Source organism: Taudactylus pleione, unplaced genomic scaffold, assembly GCF_031769625.1.
Source record: "Taudactylus pleione unplaced genomic scaffold, aTauple2 ptg000541l, whole genome shotgun sequence".
Lineage (NCBI taxonomy): Eukaryota > Metazoa > Chordata > Amphibia > Anura > Myobatrachidae > Taudactylus > Taudactylus pleione.
In genome coordinates this window covers 717,826-735,496 of record NW_028284943.1, presented here as the reverse complement: position 1 = coordinate 735,496, position 17,671 = coordinate 717,826, and the positions used below count along the sequence as shown (strand labels likewise).

Genomic DNA, 17,671 nt, shown 5'->3' with positions numbered 1-17,671 from the left:
TTTGTGGTAGCAAACACCAACCACAAGAATAGCGAGCAGTTCATACGCTGGTCGATGTACTCGATTAATCTAATAAATAGCGGACATGACGTATGGTGCGAGCGGCCAGGGGGCGTTTTTAACAAATAAACGAGCGTATGTTTTGCTCGCTCGTTCAGACTTAGAGGTGTGAACAGACTGCAATTTGCGAACGGATCATTTGAATAGCCACCCCTTGTTTTTGAACGAACGACCGCAAATAGCGAACGGCTCTGAATGAGGGCCTTAGTCACAATTAATAAATGTCTGTAGGGGTTTAAATTAAATAAAAGACTGTTTGGCACTATTTTACCAACTAATTTAGTCTTCTTAGTAACACAGTTATTATTGTATCCACTTATATATCCAATTTGTATCTACAGCATTTATTTAGTTTTTAGACATAAGACATCTTTAGTTTCATAGGATACTCCAAACAAAGGAATATCTGACAAGCTGCAAGTGCTGAGAATTTTCAATTACTAGCGCAGACTCTATTTCAGTCGTTATTACATCTGATAGAATGACATGTGGGTGATGGTAAATATTTGATCACAGGTGGTATATCGTATAGTGCAAACAGACAGCCAAACCTTGATGCAGTCTGCCGATTGGGAGAGGTCCTGTTTATCCCACAATAATGCACTTAATCCGTAGGGTTTGTAAATAGTGAGAAAGTCAAGTTGCTGTTAACATTTTCACTGTCGCCGCTTCAAGTTTTCGGCATAAGTTATACACAACCGCAGAATTTTTGAAGAGCAGTGATAAATATATAAATCATCTCACCACCGTTGTGTGGCCCGAGTTACATTCATCCTGGGGTGTTGGTGGCAATGTCTCACCGTTCTCCATCTGCAGCTCGAAGTATGAAAAGCCCTGAGCATTGTTAAAGGTGTTGACCGGTCAGTACTTCTCAGCATAATAAAAAAAGCGTGTCTCTACGCGTTTCTCCTCCTCCAATAATTTCAGCGGCTTCCTCAGGAGACAATAATAATAAAAATGTGAATGGCGTCATAAAGCCCCTGAGCCATCAACTTCAGTCAGGAAAGCTGGCTTACTCTTACGGGACTCTCCCAGACATTTTGGGAGAGTTGGCAATCATGTATCAAACTAAGGGGCCCATTTATTAAAGTCTATTTGAGGCAAAATCCCTGAAAACACCCGTTTTTGGGGTTTACCTCAAATACTAAGTATCCCCCATACGAATTAAGGAGGGACAGCAGCAGGTATCTCCGATATCTCCGATACCTGCTGTGATCCCTCTATTACCACTGGCAGCCACATCCCCATAGGTTTCTATGGGGGATGTGGGATGTGATGCTGCCAATTTTACCAATATCCGGAATGCGATGCATTCCAGATATTGGCTCCGCAGTTAACGCATTCTGAACATGGCGTTAGCTGCTGTAGCCTATGGGCTACACTGCGCACTATTAGTCGGCGGAGGGATCCGCTGGAACCCTCCCCGGCTATGGCGGATGTGCATGTGCAGTCCACGTGACTGCGCATACATACCACCCCCTGCACTGGTCGGCAGCTCTCCGGAGACATCGCAGGGACGGGCTCCTTTCGAAGCCCGTGTCCCTGCAGGTTCCAGATGATACATCCGGTTGAAGAGATCGCTTTTTGCAATGCGATCAGGGGCGTTACTGGCATGCCCTGATCGCATTGTAAAAGCGATCCGTGACAAATGGGCCCCTAAGAATTTCTGTGAGGAAGGTATCCTTCTCTTAAAATAAAAAATAAAAATAAATGTGTCCGGTAACTGTATGCTACTGTACATGCAAAATCAGGTATTTTCCCTGCATGCAAAAATAAAAAATATGCATGTGTAGCTCCTGCATAGCAGCATGACCTGTACAGGTGCAAATGTACGTTTTTTTTAGTTGGATTTTGCTCCTAACTCCTAATTGAGACCTCAATGAGTTTGTACATTAGAGCCACTGATGACAGCTAATTTCGACTATTATCGCACCTCACAACGTTCTTCCTACAGGCAGGGGGTGCTATGAGCAAAATAAATCCATGGCTTTAATTGGAAGTCATTTGTGGTTCTGGTAAAGTGCATTCGAAATTATAACTTAAATAATTGTTAACATGCTGTTTAAACTTTAAAGTCATGAATCTAGAGCTCATATTTGAAAATAGCGTGAGTTTTCGCAACTGTACGTGTTGTATAAGCTACTGATGCCAGTATCAAATATGGCGACTGTTTGTCTTAGCACGTGATAGATGCTTTGCTTTACGACTGCGAGAGTGTCGTGAAGAATTGGATTAGCAGAGGACGTCCGGAACCCTGCAGGTGAGGATACTAACGGGTGTGAATTTGAGCCTTGATACAGTGGCCGAGTGACATAGGTATAACTGTAACACAGCAGCCTGTGCACAGCGGAGTGCTTCTACTACAGTGCCGATCACAGTGGCTCTGACACCCGGGACGTGTCCCAGCAGCCTCTGCTGCATGTGATAAGCTGTCCTTCATGGCCCTGGGGACACAGCAAGAATCAGGCCTGGTAATTGGAACATATGTTTTTGTATTTGAATTTCCTAACAATGACTGACTCCTCTTTCACTGCTCTATTACATTATGTGTATTCCATGGCCTAGGACTGGTGTCAGGAGGCCTTGTGTGACCTGTAGTATACCCTGGGTGGTCATACTGTACATTAACTTTTCAAAAAATATGTCTTCAAGATATAGGAGATGCAGAATGTGAGTCTACAACGTAAAAAAAAAAAATAGTGTCAGTAGTTGGTAAGAGTGAGGACAGTGATCTGTCATTGTGACACATGACATAGAATTCAAACCAGCGAAGTGCAAGATCCTAGTCAATCAGCTTCTCCAATGTAATAACAGTTATAGGCATAAGGCACACATTGATGAACTGGAGCCCCCAAATATTATGCTGTTCTGAAATTACTACTGTGGAACAACCTGTTCCTTTATCTGATTAAACGATTGTTTCTTGGTTCTCTATCAATTCAATTGAATGCAAATTAAATAGAGCCAGGAGGGAGCTCCCAGAGCTATTCAATTCAGCGCTCTGTTATGCATTTCTTCTTGCACCTCTCCGTGGGTGCGAGCAGAAATCCGCTAAAAGTACATGCGCAATGCGGTTTTCTGCCCTTAGCGCTGCGGAAACAGCATTGCGTCGGGCAGTTTAGTTGGATAATGCCCGTTTAGGGCGGGAGAACGGGCATTCACCGACCTAACAGCGCGCTGAATTGAATAGCTCTAGGAGCTCCCTCACAGCGCTATTTAATTTGCGTTCAATTGAATTGAGCCCTATGTATGTAATTAAATATCTGTCTGCCATGCTAAAATATTATGTACATGTGTAAGGTTTCACTTTACAATTTATTCCCCCTGCCCTTATTTGCCTTTGGGTAAAAGTCCAGAAGACAGTCACTTTTCCTGCGAAAGAGTTTCCCAACATCTTTAATATATTGTATGGGCATACTGTATGCTGGTTAAAATTTCAATACAAGTTTTAGAGATATTTGCGCATCCTGTGACACTTGACACTAGTGATTAGAATCATGATGTTTTTCTGGGACATCACACAGGTTTGTGTTACATAGACGCACAGTTTTTCTAAACCCAAAGCACATAACTCAGACCACAGTGAGAGTGAACCCACCCAACATGCAGAATATAGTGCTGATGAGTACTGTAATCCAAATACAATTGCATAGGTACCCCAAAAATGTGCAAATACAAGCAGCCCCTCAAATACTGTCTGCACCGAGTGTCCCCAACATTCCAAATATACAAATGTCTGGAGCACAAAATGGGAAGTGCAATAAGCAATATATCAAATGCCATACATAAAAAGCTAAATAATCAAAAATACATTCCTTAAAACATGTATAGGGGTTCTCCAATAGAATTGTTTTTGATTAGCTGTCCTGTTCCATATCTCACATGTGAATATATGTAGTAGACCAGAAACATAAACCTTAATTGAGGCTATATTACACCATTAACATATTTGTCTATCTGTGTAAGTGTCCATGGTTTTAAGGAGATAATTAAAACAGTGTTACACTATCACTTGCCTCTTATATTTTGGGGTATACACACGCTATGGAATGGGAGATCTAAGATCTGATGTTTTTCCATGGAGTGAAAGAACCATTTACAAGATGTGGGACAGTGAGTGCATAACTTTTGTGGGAATATTTTTTTTTTTTTTTAACCTTCATTGAGGACATACACTGAGTAGCCAAGTTATTATGACCTCTGAGCTACTACTTTGTTGGGCCTCCTTTTGCCTTTAAGACAGCTTAATTTTTTTATTTGCATTAATTCTACAAACTTTTGGTATGTTTCATGGGGAATATTATCCCAGATGCGATGAACGCATCTCTAGAATGTTGCCTCCGCAAGCCTGAAGAGTCGTGATGATGCACCAAGGATCCATGCTTTTGTGCTATTGTCTCCATATCCTCACCCTATCATCTGCATGGTTTAGTTGAAAATTTGATTAGTCAGACCACTTGTCCTGATTCCAATCATTTACTGTCTGATTCCAGTGTTCCTGAGCAAACTGGAGGTGTTTCACCCTGGTTGCAGCAGATAGAAGGCCTCTGCACGCCATTGCTTCTATATCCCATACGATGTACTATGCGGCATACTGTTTGTCGGTCCCTGATTCAGATTATGCATAATTTGCTGCACTGTTGCCATCTGTAGGGCTAAACTAGTCTGCCCACTCTCCATTCCCTTTGAGCTTCCAGTAGCTGTTCACGACCACAGGCCTTGCGCACAGACCCAGGTTTCTGTCTGCTGGTCCACTTTGTGTACAAGTTAACAACTAATGTCTACCATACAATTCACCAGTGCAGTTGTTTCGCTAATGCTTGCATCTCTGCTGTGAACACCAATAAGCAATCCACATTTAGGGCTTCATTCAGAGGCGGACGGCCGCCTCGATGTTTGTCCAGTGCGCATGCGTGAGACCCGCTACGACCGACAGCGTCGGTCATAGCCGGTCTCTTTCCAAAGGGGGCGAGCTGTCGATGTTGATTGACAGCACGCCCCGTTTGGAAGGCCGGCCGGGGGGGTGGCAGCCCAAACGGAGGCGTTCCCATGGGAACGCCTGCCGTTTGGGGGAGGCCCCACTGACATCACTAGTGATGTCAGTGGAGAGCTTCCGGCTCTGACAGAGCCAGAAGCTCTCCGGGGCTTACGACAAGTGAGACCCTACCCTAGGGTCTCGTCGTAAGCCCCGATGGTCGCGATGGTCTATGACCATCGCGACCATCACCCTAGCGGTCGTTAGAGCTGTGGGTGTAAACCCACAGCCTAAAGACCAAAACAGAGGCGGCCGGTCAGGATGCAAGCGTCCGCCCAGTTTCTGAGCGACCGCTTGCATCCTCCGAGAGCCTCTGAATGAGGGCCTTAGTCCCTCAGATCGCACAGTTTACCCATTATCTCATAATTGATACTTTTTTAGGTTCTGCATACCTTTGCCTTTCTGTTTTTATAAACTCAGACACCCTATGTCAGCATTATCTTCGGAATAGCTACTTTGCATAAAATCTCCTGGTGGTCATAATAATTTGGCCACTCAGTGTATTAAACTATTGTAGTCTTTTTTTTTTTTTCTTTTGTTCTACATGTATCCACATGTGAGAGATGGAATAGGGCAAATGACGATTCTATTGGTAAATCCCATGTAAGGAATCTATTTTGATTATTTATCTCTTTATATATGTAATTTCATATAAATGTAAGCACCAACTTACTGTGCCTTCCGTTTTCTGCACCAGACTTGGAGTACTGTAATTTGGTTGACTGATCACAGATCCGGAGCAGCACAACAGACCAATGTTTGGATGCTATATAGTTAGCTAGGTCTTCTCCAGGTACTTCCTAACACAAAGTCACACCTGTACCCAGCACAGTGCACAATGGGCTGAATTTCTGAATTGTACGCTAATGCATCCGCTGCTGCGAATGTGTAAGCAAATGCTATGCGAAAATAGGCAAATGTCACAGACGCTGGGAGATGTATTGAGACGCCCACCTGCAGCTTTGCAAAGCCAAGCATATGCGTAAAAAGTCGCACATCTGCTTGCAAATATGTAGATTATTCGATTGTAGCAGTCCTGAGTAAGTCTAAGAATAGCTGTGGGAATTGAGATGCCAGAGCCATATTACTTGTGTATGGAATTGCATACGCTGGATATGACATGCCCCCGAAGCTTGTGTTTCTTGCAGCCATTTCCCGTTACCTTCCCCAAATGCTCCCTGCCTGTCAATCATACTTCGAATAAACAGTTGCTGAGAGCCCTTGGTTCATGCACAGACGGACGAACATCTTTCAGCAGTGAAAACATAATGTACAACTGTATCTGGCCCAATGTTCTGTGACTGTGGATGGGAGAACTCTGTGCCTTGCTCCTTTATAATTACATGTCCCTACCCTGGAGCTGGGAGGCCAAGATATGCATCAGTTGTGGGTTGTGTGGATGGCTTCCTGCATGTCCCTTACTGTCACCCATCAGTCCCAGCACGGCAGCGTATGTGTTGGGTGAACTGGACTATGATGTCTCGGTGTCTGTCTCTGCTGGAAGGAGACGGTACTGCTAGTGTGAGGAAGATCCTGGGACTGGAGCCTATTGCATGTGTGGCAGTGACTCCCAAACTAGAAGGTGTACTGGAATGTTCAGTCTTACCACTCCTTTCCTGTAGAGGAGATGGAGCACTACAAAGAAAAGCCATGCTGTGTCTTCAAGCTGCTATGCCAACTGATCGGAGGCGGAGGCAGAGTGTGGATGTATAATAAGTCAGCAGTAGGAATTTAGTGACAGGTCATTATAGCCTTCACCAATCCACAAGAACAGGTCGCTCTAGCCTTACTGCCAGTGGGTATAACATTCTTTCTACTTCAGGGTCCATAGGGTATCCACAGGATACCTTTGGGTATAGGTGATGACGTCAGTCTTCAGGCACCACAGAGTTAAAGTTTTCAGCCTCCCAGGATGCATCTGGGTCCCTCTCCTATACCCCGCCCCCGGGCCAAGGCATCTCAGTTTCGTTGGTGCCTGGCCGGAGTCGGAGGCACTGTGCAGAGGGGGGCTATGAAGAGCCCCTGAAGTTTCTTTTAAAGGTAGCGCTAGCTGCACATCTGGGAGTACAGCATGGACAGTCAGTACTGACGTCCATGCCGTCTCCCCTACACCCTGCCGGTACCAGAACACTGGTACTGATCTGGGGATGCTGGTAGACATCTGGGGTCACGGCTAGCGGTGCCCCCAGATGTCTTGGACCATGGCCGGATCCCAGGGGATAGCAGGTAAGCAGCGGGGTCCCGCGGTTGTTCCCCGCTGATCACATGGTCCTGAGTCCCCAGGCAGGGGGCTCCCTGGGGACTAGCTGCAACGTGGAGCCAGGCGACCAACCTGCACTTCCACTACCCCCTGGGACAGCGGGCCGCTGCTGAGCGGCATGCGCTGCAGCGTCCCAGGGGTTAAATGCATGCCAGGGGAGCGTGCTTTCCCTGTCTCACAGCCGGCGCCTCCCCTGCTGCACACAGCCTCTCTGCTCTGTCTGATTGGCCATAGTGTGTCAGCGCTCCTCCCCCAGGCCAGCCTCCTTCATCCTCTGCTCCTCGGTGGCCATGTTTGAAGCATGGTGAATGCTGCTGGAAGCCTGTGAGCGGTGGCATTGCGGTCTGGGTCCCCCAGCATACCTCTCCTCTGTTTGTCACAGGTCAGTGTATGCAACGCTGAGTCCTACCAGCCTGAGGGTCTGAGTAGTTGAGAACCAGCGCTAATAGTGCAGGGATTTGTTTCTTCTGCATTGTATGTGACTAATCTGCTAGCCTGCTGTCTGTACTTTCACTTTCTACTGTCAGCCATATTACTGTCCCTGATCTTGCTCTGCTCAAAGCCCTTGCGGTGCGCGGTGTGCAGGGTGTTATTCACACTATACCAATGCGTATAGGTGTGAGTGTCACATACTTACCATCATGTCTGAGACTGTCTTTCCTCTCCAGCTCATGTGTACTAAATGTAAGGTACCAATAGCGGAGGGGAAGGGTAACGCGGAGGGGTTATGTCCCCAGTGCCTGGCACTGTCACGGCCGATTATGGTCCCGGTACAGGAACCTCCCTGGGCTTGTTTCGCTAAGGTGCTTACAACCCTTGTGGGCCAGCTAGCTCACCTGCGTTTACCCAGACGGGTTTGTCCCAGCAGTCAGTGGTGTCGTCACCCATGCGGGAGTTCCCGAGACAATTGATGGTACCCCACAGTCTCCCTGTCCCTTCCCAGGTTTCTCCGGAGCCTGCGTGGGTTAATACTCTAACTACATCGGTTAAGCATTTGTCCGATGTTTTACAGGGGGAGTCTGTGTTGCGGCCTCATAAACGGCCGGTGGCATCTTTATCTGCTCCTTATGGGGATGACGATGAGACGTCAGATGATGGGGAGATTCTGGATCTATTTGACCAAGAACCTCTCCGTACCAAAGAGCCGGACGCGAGGACCAAGGTGTATATCCCTGGTCTTATTCGAGCGGTCCACTCGGCTTTAGTTATTGAGGATATTGATCCTTTGGTGGCCACATTCATATATGCCTTTTTAAGGATATTAAGGGTGAGGCTACGGTGTTCCCTCTTTCTGATCAATTAGTGGATCATTTAGAGGAGGCGTGGAAAAATCCAGGTAAACGGTTTCAGCCCCAGAGGTGCTTAGCCATGGCTTATCCGTTTGCGGTCAATTATTTTTCTAAGTGGGAATCCCCTACGCAAGTGGATTCACATGTCACACGCCTAGTCAAAAGTGCCACGTTGCCTATGCCTTCGATGTCATCCTTGAAGGATGTCACTGACCGCAAGGTGGAGATCTGCCTCAAATCCGTTTATTCCCTTGCAGGGAAGCATCCAGACCGGCTCTGGCCGTGTGTTGGGTAGCCAGAGCTATGGAGCGCTGGGCGGATAATTTGGAGGCGTCTTTGGACTCTGACTGTTCGGCTGAACAGACCGAGTTGGTGGGTAATCTCCGAGACTCGGCCACTTACATTAATGAAGCGGCCTTAGATATTTGTACGCTCACCTCCAGGATCTCCTCTGCAGCCGTGGCTGCTCGTCGCACCTTATGGTTGCGTTCTTGGAAAGCGGACGCGGATTCCAAAAAGGGATTAGCAGGTCTGGACAGGTCAAGAAACAGGTCTGGAGTACCAGACGTCCGGCTCCTAGGTCAGATAACAAACCTGCGGCCTGACGGTCCAGGCCTCCCTTTGGGGGACCCCAAAGTGGGGGGCGCCTGCTTCAGTTCGCCCAGTGCTGGTCGAGGACTACGACAGACACTTGGGTTCAGGAGGTGGTCTCTCACGGGTATGCCCTCTCCTTTCGGCACAGGCCTCCATCCCGGTTCTTTACCACAGGCCTTCCGCTAGACCGGAGCACAGCCTCGGAACTGCGGAAGGTTTTGCACACTATACTCCAGGCTGGAGTTTCAGTGCATGTTAGGCCCTCAACAAGTCCTTGAGGGTGCCTCTGTTTCGGATGGAGACCCTGCGGTCCATTATTCTGGCACTGGAACCTGGGGACTACATGGTGTCATTGGACATCCAGGACGCTTACCTGCATGTCCCTATTCTTTTGCGCCATCAGCAGTTCCTCAGATTGGCAATCTGCAACGAACATTTACGGTTCCGGGCACTACCTTTTGGCCTGGTGACTGCTCCACGGGTATTCACCAAGGTCATGGCGGTCATGGCGGCTCTCCTGCAGACGCAGGGAGTCCGACTGTTGCCTTATCTGGACGACCTCCTGTTGATAGTGGGGTCTCCAGAGCTTCTTTTACACCATCTGGATCTGACGATTGCGGTACTGCAACGTCACGGCTGGTTGACAAACTGGCAGAGGTCCACTCTCACCCCGTCTCAGAGAATCCTGCACCTCGGGGCCTTATTGGACTCCAGGCAGCAGTGGATCTTTGTGACGGAGGAAAAGATCCTTGCTTTGTAGTTGAGGGTGCTCAGTTGTCTGCAGTATCGTCGAGTGTCGATACACTCGGCAATGAGGTTATTAGGCTCAATGGTGTCGGTATTCGACATGGTGGAGTACGCCCAATTTCAGTCCAGACCTCTGCTGCTATTGATCCGGTCCAGATGGAATGGATTGCCTAAGTGTCTCAAGTCCCAGACGATGGGGCTCACTCCGGACGTTCGCCTGTCTCTAACCTGGTGTTTGCAGACGACCCACCTCAACAAGGGTCGCCCGTTCTGGGTGGCGAACTGGGTCCTGTTAACAACGGACGCCAGTCTCCGGGGCTGGGGAGCTGTCACGGGTCCACACTTGTTTCAGGGCAGGTGGACTCGGGCGGAAGCGGAGCTTCCAATAAACATTTTGGAGCTCCATGCGGTGTCAAGAGCTCTCCAGCTGGCACAGCCGGTTCTCCAGGGTCACCCTGTGCAGGTCCTGTCGGACAACTTCACCACGGTGGCCTATTTAAACCAGCAAGGAGGAACCCAAAGACGAGCAGCACTCGCAGAAGTGTTCCGTATTCTGGTCTGGGCGTAGCGCAATCTCCCAGCATTATCGGCAGTGTTCATCCCGGGAGTCCTCAACTGGGAAGCGGATTTTCTCAGCAGGCAGGACGTGCATCCGGGAGAGTGGTCTTTACACCAGGACGTCTTTCAGAGTCTGGTGGACAAGTGGGGTCTTCCAGAGATAGACCTCATGGCATCCCGGCACAACAACAAGTTGCCGGTGTACGGGTCTCGAACAAGAGACGAAAAGGCGTCTCTGGTGGATGCCCTGTCCGTCCAGTAGATGTTCCAGTTTGCCTACCTTTTCCCTCCGTTTTCCCTTTTTCCGCGGGTAATACGGAAATTCAAATCAAGAAGGAGGTACGGTACCGTTGATAGCTTCCGAGTGGCCCAGACGGCACTGGTTCTCCGACCTCCAGAGTCTGTCAGTAGACGTTCCTCTGAGGTTACCATTACGACCGAATCTGCTGTCACAGGGTCCTTGTCTTCACCCGGACCTGACTCGATGTGGCTGTTGAAACGGTCATGCTAAGGTCCAGAGGGTTTTTCTAGCTCCGTGGTGCAAACCATACTAAGAGCTCGTAAACATTCCTCGGCAAGAATCTACCATCGTGTGTGGCATACTTTCTTCCGGTGGTGTAGACCTAGAGGGTATTCCCTTAGGGAGTTCCGCCTGTCTAGGGTGTTGGCTTTCCTACAGGCTGGACTGGATTATGGGCTTCGCCTGGCTTCTCTCAAAGTGCAGGTGTCTGCCCTGTCAGTCTGGTTTCATAGTAGGATTGCTGCGCTCTCTGATGTGCACACCTTTATGCGAGGTGTTCTTCGTATTCAGCCACCTTTTGTTCCACTGATGGCGCCTTGGAATTGGGCTGTGGTCCTGAGAGTTCTCCAGGGACCGCCGTTTGAACCACTGGACTCAGTGGACTTTAAATGGCTTACAGCTAAAGCCATATTCCTTCTGGCCATTGCCTCGGCCAGAAGGGTTTCAGATTTAGGGGTTCTCTCTTGTAGACCCCCTTTTCTGATTTTTCATAGGAATAGGGCGGTGTTTCGCACTCGTCCGGGATTCCTTCCCGAAGTGGTATCCAGTTTTCACATCAATGAAGAAATTGTTGTGCCGGCTTTCAATTCACCTGGACTTTCAGTGGGTGACGCCACTTGGGATGTTGTGCGGGCATTGAGAATTTATGTTGACCGCACTTCTTCTTTTAGGAAGTCGGACGCCTTGTTTGTCCTCTATGGCTTCCGTAAAAAGGGTTGGCCTGCTTCAAAGTAGACTTTGGCAGGCTGGATTCGTATGGCAATTTCAGAAGCTTATCTTCTTGAAGGTCTTCCAGTTCCCTCCTTGGTGAGGACTCATTCCACTAGGTCTGTGGGTCCTTCGTGGGCAGCTAGACGTGGTGCCTCTGCAGTTCAGATCTGCAAGGCTGCTACGTAGTATTCTGTCCATACCTTTGTGAGGTATTACGCTTTTGACACTGCCTCTCAGGATGCTTCCTTCGGGCGGCGGATTCTCCTCTCAGCACAGGAGCGTCCCCACCCTTAAAGGATACTGCTTTGGGACATCCCCAAGGTATCCTGTGGATAACCTGTGGACCCTGAAGTAGAAAATATGAGATATGGTAAGAACTTACCCTTGTTATCTCTATTTCTACGAAGTCCATAGGGTTCCACAGGACTCCCGCCCTGTCGCACCTGTACTGTAGATGGGCTTTATTCTGGTTACCGGTTTTTCCGTCTCCCTATGGTGAGAATGTGATTCTTGTGAGTGTCCAGATTTTTTCTTCTCTCTCTTTCTTCTCCTCCTCCGGCCTATGGCTTGTAACGTAACTGAGATGCCTTGGCCCGGGGGCGGGGTATAGGAGAGGGACCCAGATGCATCCTGGGAGGCTGAAAACTTTAACTCTGTGGTGCCTGAAGACTGACGTCATCACCTATACGCCAAGAGTATCCTGTGGAACCCTATGGACTTCGTAGAAATAGAGATAACAAGGGTAAGTTCTTACCGTATCTCATATTATCCTGCCAAGCCAGAAGGCTATGGGAAAGAAAAAAAAATATTGCAGTGATTACGACCACCTAGTGCTCTTGTCCCTGACTCTGTGCTAGGTGCACTCCTGGCTCTGTTACACAGGTGTACAGGTAACGGGATCCTGGAAAATGGCCTTTTAACATTAGCCAAGGCAACCCTGACCATCAGTCAGCCCTGTGGTGGCTCCCCTTGAATTAGGACAGACTACACTTGATCTTCACCAAAAAGCTGGTAGTGCACACAGGTGCCACATATATTACTTTTGTGGGGAAATGTTGGCCCACATTGTGAATGAAGTAAACCAGTGACTGGCAAGTGAAGTTGGCAAGAAGATATCAAATCATGGAGATTTGCCCAGCTGTGCTGATTGGGTGAATGCACTTCCTGTACATACTGTAGATTTGAAAGGTAGTGCAGATTTACAGAACTCGCTGCCATCAGAATAGGGCAAATAATCATAGCCAGGGGTGCTACTTGTTGCCTATCCTTGCTCCTATTATTATAATTCCAAGTTTTCCCTAATTTCTGCATGTTGTACGTTTTATATATGGCTTAGCTTTTAGTGGACTTCCAAGATAATTTTTTATTTTTTAGGTGGAAAATACAATACAATAATCTTGTTGTAAGTTGTTTTTTTTTTTTTTTTTTACCTCTATCTTGTATTTAAAAATAAGAAATATTATTTTTTACTGTGTTTCAACAGCTATTTATTTTAATTAGCTAAGTTGTATGCATGGGAAGAGGAGCTTGATATTGATACCTAGTAAAATGTGGACTAGTTTTGATGGTAAAAGAATCCTTGAAAATGCATCCTGCCCTTCACTGGTGATTCTGACCTCTAGTGGTAGTGCTGGTTAATTTACCTTTTTTACTCAAAATTATTTTTGGTCTGTTCAAAACCTATCTTTAATGATGGCAACTTTTTGGCAGTAGATGCTCTCACTGCTGAGAGTAGTAACTAAAACATTCCTCTCACCTGACCACAAGTTTCTGGGATTACTTAATCTTGCCTTTATAGGTGCCTACACACTTAGTGATATTTTACAAGGTTTGCCCGATTCCGACGCATCATGACGACAAATCGTGTAAAATATATGCCCAAATCGTGAGTGTCCACTCACGACGTGCGTCTCCACAGGTCGTACATAGCATCTTCAGATCTGCCGTGCTGTATGGCAGATCTGACAATCTCAGTCACGATGCACTGGAATAGTTAGTAGGCATGATACATCGTTTGTCACATTGGACAGTTTTTAACAGCAAATCGTGCCCACGACTGCCGGGTAGCAGCTGGGGAGAGTTCAAGGGGAAATTGGACACAATGTCGGATCGTGAGCACATCGCCAAGTGTGTAGGCACCTTTACCCACAAAGTTTTTTTAAATGTTGGCTAAATGTATTTATTTACATTTACTTATATAGCGCCAGCATATGCCATTGTACTTTGCAGTTGGGAACAAACAGTAATAATACAAGACGGTAATAACAGACAGACATAGGGGCAAATTCAATTGGAGCGAAAAGTCCGTTGCCAAACTTTTTGCCGTCATCGGATGTTTTGGAAGCGATAAAGTATCGCGCTTGTCCCCGCGTATCCCCGTATTCAATTCCAAATTGGCGAAAACGGGACCCGGCGGAAAAAAAAAATTTGGGGGGGGGAAATCAGTCTGACACCCCCAAAAGATGCTGACATGGGGCATGACTATGGGTACCCCCGAATAGCCCGGGGTGTTTAAATGGTCTCAATAGCTATTTTATTGCATATTTGACAAAATTGGTGAAGAATAGCATTTTGCTACTTTTTTTTGTAAAATAAGTAGTCCCATCAAATTTGGGGTACATGAAAATGGGTGAAAGCATAGTTCAAAATCACTAAAATCCAGCTGTAAAGTGCACCAAAAAAACGCACCTTTAGCAAGCACCTGCATTAAAAAAAACATCCCCCATACTTGCAGACCCCCCCACCCCCCCAAAGGCTATTTAGCTAGTTTTTTAAGGTTGTACCCCCACTTTGAACTTTTTCACCACTTTTTCATAGTGCTTTTTTGCGGTGTCCTTTGTTTTTTTTCAGCGTTTTTTGACGCAGTTTGCGTCAAGGGGGGTGTGCAAAGGGTGTAGAGTGGTTTCTGCATCCCAAAACCGCATTTCTGCACTTTTTTTTTCGACTGGTGTTCAGTGGCGGAACTTTATCACCTATTGCATTGCATTTTCGCAGCGGCGGAATTATGCTAAATTTGAATACGGGCATAAGTGAAATCGTCGAAAAAGTTTCACCGAGAATGGCTTTTCGCTCCAAATTGAATACGTGCCTTAGAGATAAGAGGGTCTACATATTAACCCATTTTAGCTGAACCCATTGGGTTCAGCTAAAAAAAAAAAAAAGTCCTGTAACAGTGAATGGAATCATTGTTGGATTTTGATTTGGTCAAGCTAAATAATTATTGTATCGCAAAGGAAAAAATAAATCTGATTAAATTTATTTTTAAGGACTTGACCAACTTTTACAGTATAATCTCTTCTCCACACACATTTTTTCTTAATTTTATTTAGGAATTTACATGTTTTGTTTGCTCTTTTTTGTTTACTGGTATAAGCAGATATTTGTTTTGTTATCTGTTTTGGATATTGGTTCCTTTTATATTCATACTCAAAATAATTGGGGCAAACAAAGAAATGGATTGTGCCGTGATGGTTCCTAAAGTACATTTATGATTACTGTGTCCACTCAGATTAAATTAACATTTGTCTTCATGGCTTCATGTACTTTGGTGCACTCTTATAATAGTCTCCGTCGCACAACCCATCGCTGACCATTGGGGATGTGGTCATAGGTGAAATGTCCTATTTCTCAGGATAAATTTATGGTATTTTATTGACGACGTACATGCAATACTACTAATCACTTTTCCTCATTTCTTTTTACCCACAGTCATGCCATTTATTGATCTTCAAACCAAACTCGGGATCAATATAGACAAATGGATGCTGCTGCAGAGTTCTGCGCAACCTTTCGGTGAACCTGCACGTTGCCATGCATTTGAGAAAGAATGGGTGGAATGCATCCATGGCATTGGGACCATCCGGGCTCAGAAGGAGTGTAAACTGGAGTATGAAGACTTTCTTGAGTGTATGCACAGAGCCAAAACGGTGAGGAAGTGCCATACCCAGTGGACACATCAGACCACTTAACTGTTGAGTAATGCTGATAATTTCAACGTCCCCTTAGGGTTTTTTTTCCTAAGTATTAGCAGGGCCGTGCAGGCTGAGGAGGGGGCGCGATCAGGGTGATTGCTCCCCCACACCTCCGCACATGGAGAGCAGTCTCCCTGGTCCCACTGCAGCCCAGCACACAGCAGCGTGTGCTGGGTGCTGAAAGGTAAGGTGGGTGGTGGCTTTGGGCCCTGGCCCTTCCAACAAGCCCGGGTCCAGGTAATTACCTCCCCCTCTCAGCAGGCTCGAAAAAAGAATGCCTGATAACTATATGTTTTTGGGCAGGCGCCGGCGTCAACACATACAGTAGGATCCGTTAAAATCACGTTTTATTCAAATTCGGGTCTAATTGAATTCCCGTCTAAGTCTATTTCTCTATTAACATTGTTCACTTATGCTATGCTTGAATGTCTTTCATAGGAGGTGGAGATTTTGGTGCTTTTTTTTTTTTTTTTTTCTTGTGGTTTGTGGAAGGCAACAAAGGCACACTAGATAATTCTTATAGCTGTTGTGTGAGTAGTGACTGGCACGCTGAATGATACAGGGCTCTGTACAGTGGCAAGCTTTCTATTTTCAGTTTGAGAATTGTTATAGTTTATGCAAATCTTTAAAAAATATATTTATGAACTCAATACAAAATGCAGACAGGGCAGCTCACAAAGCCTGTATTCAGGGGGTACAGTTCTGTACGTCATTGCATGACCCAGTATAATTATTAATATACGTTTGTCTTTCTTTCAGTTGGAACGTTTGAATGTCATTAGGACACAAATGCAAAAGTTGGAGAAGGAAGGAAAATACAAGGCCCCAGATTTCAGTAAAGATGTTAATACCCCCTAATAACATGAAATAAAAATGTTTTGTTTTTTTTTTGTTTTTTTTCATGAATACAACTACAGCGTTATTTTAAGGCAACCAATATGCCACTGTATAAAATTAAAATATCTTCCACAAGTTTCGCTGCTTTTTGTCACCATTGTTTTGGACATAATGCGTGTTTGCTCATTTGTATAAAAAATATTGTTCTACTGACTAGACAACAACCGAAGAAAAGTGACCTTACACACCAGGCAAATATGAATTTTGTGTTCTTTTATATTTTCTAGGGTCTCTGAATTAGTTCATATATTCAGCACTTTTTCTGCATAGATAGTAGGGATTGCAATCACTAGCAACCAAAGTACTTGATAAGAAAAAGAGGTGGCTCTTTGAGATGCACTTCAATTAAAATGTAACTTTTATTATATCGCAATTAGAATTAATAGCTTTTTCAAGGTTAGCTAAATAAGTTGTCCTTACCTCGCTGTGTTATGCTGGGTATGCAGTGTGTTTTAGATGGTGTGATGTATCGTGCTGTCACTGAGTGATATAAAAATGCAGATTAGTTCCTTGTACAGATGATAGAGATCATAGCCAGATAGTAAATCCTGTGCTGTCCTGCTAACCACAGCACAGAGTTAGTATATATTTAATATATGACTTTCTTTTTGTTTAAAAGCAATCAGTTCAGATACTGACTTTCTGAGAAACTAATTGGCGATTAGGAAGCATGTATACTGGCAAAATGATTAAAACTACAGCTATACTATATTCTACTGTGTGATTGTTTATCTTGAAATTAGGTGATTTCTGATCTAAAATAAGAAAATAACAACTGTTGGAAATATATCTATCACGTATATTAAAACACAAGCTAGTGGCTAAATAAGAAATGATATGCCTCAAGAATTGCTGGAAGAGGGGGAAAATGGATGTTTAATATTATACATTGGTATAGAACCCACTAACCTCAGTGAACAATGTGTGGTTAGTATAGTAATGTCACATGAAATATAGTCCATTAGAATAAACCTTTGCCACTTTTTTCCAGAAAGTGTGTGTTTTTCAATAGAATTATGCCAGCTGAAA

At 45.6% G+C, this 17,671-nt stretch overlaps 1 protein-coding gene across 2 annotated transcripts; it reads left to right on the top strand.

Moving 5' to 3' along the window:
- The first annotated feature begins 2,235 nt into the window (after positions 1-2,235).
- On the top strand, positions 2,236-16,721 carry NDUFS5 (NADH:ubiquinone oxidoreductase subunit S5). Of its 2 annotated transcripts, none has more exons than XM_088451246.1 (3): positions 2,236-2,320; positions 15,483-15,700; positions 16,505-16,721. In XM_088451246.1, exons 2-3 carry the CDS (start codon positions 15,485-15,487, stop codon positions 16,601-16,603), a joined length of 315 nt encoding a protein of 104 aa, XP_088307372.1. In that variant the 5' UTR covers positions 2,236-2,320; positions 15,483-15,484; the 3' UTR covers positions 16,604-16,721. The 2 variants fall into 2 exon arrangements, with proteins under 2 accessions (XP_088307372.1, XP_088307373.1); XM_088451247.1 differs by lacking the exon at positions 2,236-2,320 and adding an exon at positions 2,327-2,531.
- Positions 16,722-17,671: the final 950 nt, after the last annotated feature.